Source organism: Poecilia latipinna, unplaced genomic scaffold (assembly GCF_001443285.1).
Source record: "Poecilia latipinna isolate Pla-1442-1.1 unplaced genomic scaffold, P_latipinna-1.0 Scaffold1240, whole genome shotgun sequence".
Classification (NCBI taxonomy): domain Eukaryota; kingdom Metazoa; phylum Chordata; class Actinopteri; order Cyprinodontiformes; family Poeciliidae; genus Poecilia; species Poecilia latipinna.
In genome coordinates, this window is record NW_015113856.1 from 137,809 (window position 1) to 142,674 (window position 4,866).

General features: G+C 41.8%; 1 protein-coding gene across 3 annotated transcripts in view; it reads right to left on the reverse strand.

Moving 5' to 3' along the window:
• Window positions 1–224: 224 nt before the first annotated feature.
• The window catches only part of top2b (DNA topoisomerase II beta), a 29,152-nt gene continuing 24,510 nt past the window's right edge, over window positions 225–4,866 (reverse strand). For all 3 annotated transcript variants that reach the window (XM_015054219.1, XM_015054220.1, XM_015054221.1), the window contains 4 exons: window positions 3,173–3,268; window positions 2,956–3,096; window positions 2,788–2,873; window positions 225–698 (listed from right to left, as the gene is read on the reverse strand). In XM_015054219.1, the coding sequence (XP_014909705.1) occupies window positions 534–698; window positions 2,788–2,873; window positions 2,956–3,096; window positions 3,173–3,268 (488 nt within the window). In that variant the 3' untranslated portion in view covers window positions 225–533. The remainder of the gene's footprint in view (window positions 699–2,787; window positions 2,874–2,955; window positions 3,097–3,172; window positions 3,269–4,866) is intronic.

Here is a 4,866-nt window from a genome sequence, read left to right on the forward strand (position 1 = left end):
AAATTTAAGCCAACATTAATATTTTAGTGAAGGGTTGAGCTCAACAATATTGATCTTAATGCAGTGATGCTGTTAACTGTTGAAACTGCCACCAGGCATCAACAGTTAAGTCAGTTGGATAATAGATCAAAGAAAACAAGTGTAAACATTATGACCACTAGGAGGCGACAACCCTGCTATCTTCCTGTTTACCAGCGTCAAAAGTCAGAGAAGAGACGGACCAGAACTGTGAACATTTTATTCTTTACTTTCAACTTCATGTTCAAAAAGTTACATAGTATCTTAACAGTTAAAATGTGCTAAAGAACAGCGCTCTAAACCCCTAAAAGCTGCTTCAGACAAATACAGAACATTTCAATGAGCGTAAAAAAACAAACCTGTATATGTATATTAATAAAAAGTGTAAAACACCTACACATTAAAAATCATTTAACGCCACCATTAATGAAAAAATAAAACAGGAAATGTACAAAAGTCTGAGGGAACAAAGAAGGAGGAACCTTCCAAACAAGCAGGGTGGATTGGGATGGACTTTAATCAAACATGTCGTCGTCGTCTTCCTCGTTTTCAGAGTCGTGGTAGTACTTGACCTCCTTTCTGGCCCGGCCCGGCCGCTCGCGGGACGGGCCCTTAGCGGTGCTCAGGCTGTTGTCGTCGTCGTCTTCATCCTCATCGTCGGACGGAGGTTTCTGGGGCTTCTGCACGGGGAAAACATTGGGACTTTAAAAAAAACCTGCTTAACAACAAGCTCTTCAGAGAAGGTCGTCTCGGTCCTTTAGAAAACGACATAACTGACAAATGCAATAAAGAAACAATAGCTGTGTCCGAATTCAGGGTCTGCATCCTTCGAAGGACTGGTCTATGTAGGACGGGTCCTTCGAAAGCTGGGAATAAACTAAGACCGGAAGAAAAATATCTGTGGATTCGGACAGGTCTAGCCTTCACCAACTGTCCCCGCCCCCACCTCAGCGTAACTCATGTTGCCAAGCAACCGTGACAGCGTGAAGCAGAGAGCGGAGAAGAAAAAAAAAACAACGGAGCCGAAGTTTGTTTTTCAGTCATGTATTACTGATTTCTATATTATTCTTCAACTTTTATAGTAAAGGATGTTCCATAGTAAAAAGGAAATCTCTTGGTTTGATTCTAAAATGTTCAAATGTGTACTGCACTTTTCTACAAGGAATACAAATTATTCATTTACAAATATAATACTCTCCACATCGCAGATAGGACATTACGGTTAAATAAACATATTATATTTGAAGGCTTAACTTTAATTAATCAATCTGCTCTGCTTTGAAATACTTTGTAAACCAAACATTTTCAACCAGACCATTTCTGAATAATATTGGTGTTTAACTCCCACTCATTGGGGAAAGCTAGCGGGAGTTTTTATAACAATGTGCCAGAAGTTAGGCGTTTTCTCTCGGTGTACCGAACCTGGAGCGCGCGGCCAGCTGACAGCTGGAGGGGAGCTGGCTGTTAAAGCAGCGGTAGCAGACAGGTCCGAAAATGTCAGAGCAATATTGTAATTAGATGATGTATTGATGAACCAAGCAGATATTTGAGATTTACACACTTACATTCTCGCCTAAAAACGTTGTACCAAATCACGTTGTGTCATTTAAAGTGTTATATAGCTAAATAATTTGTCGCTATTCACCGCCATTATCGCTCTGCCTGAATGCCCAGTTGGAACCCGCAATGAATTATGGGATATCGTGGGCCGTGAAGGATACACCGGACCCATCCTTCAAATCTGGGGAAAAGAAGGACGCATTTGAAGGAGTCTTTGAATTCGGACAGGCCTTGTCGCCACGCTATGACGTAATCGGCCTACAAATCCGTCCTTCGAAGGATGCAGACCCTGAATTCGGACACAGCTAACCTGTTGCATTTAAACAGATTTGGGAACCTTCTCTTGCATTTTTTAAAAAGTTCCAAATTGAATAAACTTCAGTATCTTAAAGATGATATGTCCATTTGTTGGTTATTATGTCTGTGATGTAAAGCTGTACATTGCTGGTTGTGTCCAAACTGTTTTAAACCTGAATTATGCAGGATTTTTTAGTTATTTTTCCTCATCAGGACCAGGATCTGATGTGTTAAATTAGAATCTAGTCTTTCCTTTTGCTTATCACATTTTGACTGTTCAGCTGTTCAGCTGCCGTGGAGATCATCTTGTTTTTACAATTGAAAGCAGATGTTTATTTTACCCAACACTGAATCAGACTGTCAGCTGATGAGACAGAATTTTTAAACATGTTTTTAGATTCTTCAAAGTCATAAGTTTATATGCATTAAAACTTATGACTTTACACTATTTGATAAAGCCCTGATGATGATGCCATGGCTATGGAAGCTTCTGATAGGTTAATTCAGAATATCTAGATTTATTTCAAGGCACCACTTCCATAATTACAAGGAGAGGACCCAGATATGGTCATGTGAAAACATCACAATGTTTCTGCTCTCTGAGCAGAAACTGGGGTCCCAGTATGTTTGGCAGCATTTTTGGATTTCCAGTAGGAACCATAAACAGCAATGAAGGAATGATAAGTAAGCACAGAAAGACATGAGTTTGTTGGAGCTGTAGATGTGGTTACACCCTAATGATTACCATGGTTACATAGAGAGAAACAGACCACAGAGCTTTTCTGTTCTGCTGCAGGAAGAACAAACCAGACGCATCATGAAGAAAGAACATTACGCAGAAATACTGAAGCAACATCAACAGACAGTCAGTGTGTTTTTCTACAGTGTAGCTGTGTTATGTGATAAACTCACTTTGCCCACAGGTTTTGGAGCTTTTTTCATCGGACTGTACTCGTCTTCAGACCCAGAGCCCTTCCTCTTCTTCCCCCGAACTTTACCTGCAATCACACCAGATGGTGACCAGACCTCACTGCCAACAATGTGATGTTTTCAGCCTATCTTAACTTAAAAACCCAGTACCTTTGAGAGCTGGTGCTGGCTTCTTGGTGCTGGTGTCTCCGGTATCGGAGTCAGAGTCCCAGATGGATTTGTCTGGTTTCTTTGCTTTAGGTGCTCCTGGTTTCTTAGCTTTGGGAGCATCAGCTTGCTTCTTAGCTGCAGCTGAACATAAAAATAAAAAGTCACACACATCACACAATGCTACACCACCCTCTGCTGGATGCTTCGGAGGCGTTACCTTTCTTTGCTGGCGAAGCTTTGTCAAACGCTGAGCTGCTGGAGTAGGTGGAGAACTTTGGGCCGGTGTCATTGTCGCTGTCCGACCTGGAGCCGTCTGCAGAGCACACAGGGTCCAACACGTCAGCAAACATGCAGCAATAGCTGCACTTCCATCTCAAATGTGCACAAATCTTTGTCTATATTCTGCTAATGTTGAAAAAACACTAGTTTGGATTTGTTGTGTTTACATTAAATAAGAAATTAAATTAAAATCCCACGTGAATACCATGGTTTTTAATGTAATGAGTCATTAAAAACCATGGCACTTACAGATGTAAACAGTTATACGAGATATATTCATAATTCAGCCATGGTGCTAGCGCTCATCATCTATCAGCCAATCAGAGGAGCTGTCAGTATTCAGGCGTTGGAGCAATAAGCCCCGCCAACCTGGGAGGGGCTACGTATGCGATGATTTGGGTAAATTGTAGTTGGTGATTTTATAGAAGAATTATGGATTCAAGACTTTGGCATGACACACAAACACAACTTTTTATGAACCGTGATGCTGTGAGAGCTCTGGTGGAGTCAGCTGTACACTGTACGAAAAAACAAAAACAAACCATCATCCTAATCCTAATACTACCGTATTTTCCGCACTATAAGACGCACCTAAAAACCTTCAATTTCCTCAAAAGCCGACAGTGCGCCTTATATATGGACCAATATTGAGCCACAACAGGTCCAGCAACGGACCTTACCACAGGGGCCGCGTTTCGCTAATGCCCATTTTAGGTCACAGTGCAGCTACCACGTGCGTGACCGTCTCACAAACACAAGCTACAGTAGTAGCTAATGTACATTGTGGACCATCAAAACCATGAATGCCGACTTACCTAGCCTTGCACGAACAATAGGCATCAGTGATTTTGTCCACAGCTATATTTATGCTGAGGGTGTGAGGATCTGCTGTTTTCCTCATCTGTCGGTAGCTTTTAGCTGGGCCGCGCACAATGTTGGAGGCATCCCGTGGCTCAAACACCTTGATGTCGTCCAAAAAAGATGAAATGAACTTGTTGGTTCCCCTGACCATTGTCGTGGCTGATATGTTGTGAAAATCCGGCAGAAATGCTACGCTAATTAGCTCATTTCGAAATGAAAGACGTCATGTTTACACAGACATGCAGTAGGCTGCTTACATAGTTGGTCCACTACGGTAAGCAGCCGCCAACTTCTTTTTCCCCCGTAGAAGAAGTAGTGCGCGGTGCATGCTGGGATAGTTGTCAGAACACTGGTTTGTTAATAAAGTTTGATAATACATTTAAAGGGGGGGAGGGGCAGGGGAAGAGAGACAGAGACTCTCTGCAGCATGTCGGTTGGTCTGTGTTACCCAGAAAGCAGTTGGGCATAATATCACAACACCAACACCGTGAGTGAAACAATGACTGGGCCAGCCTACTATATAAAGTACTCGGGGACCATTTCTTTATTAATGTGGATGTGTAATAATAGAGTATGAAGCGTCTATTCTATGCGCCTTATAATGCGGTGCGCCTAATGTATGAAGAAAGTCCTAAAATAGGCCATTCATTGAAGGTGCGCCTTATAATCCGGTGCGCCTTATAGTGCGGAAAATACGGTACTGTATTTCATTGTCATTATTTTATAGAAACCAATTTTCACAATAAAGTTTTTTTTTGTCAATGTATTAGT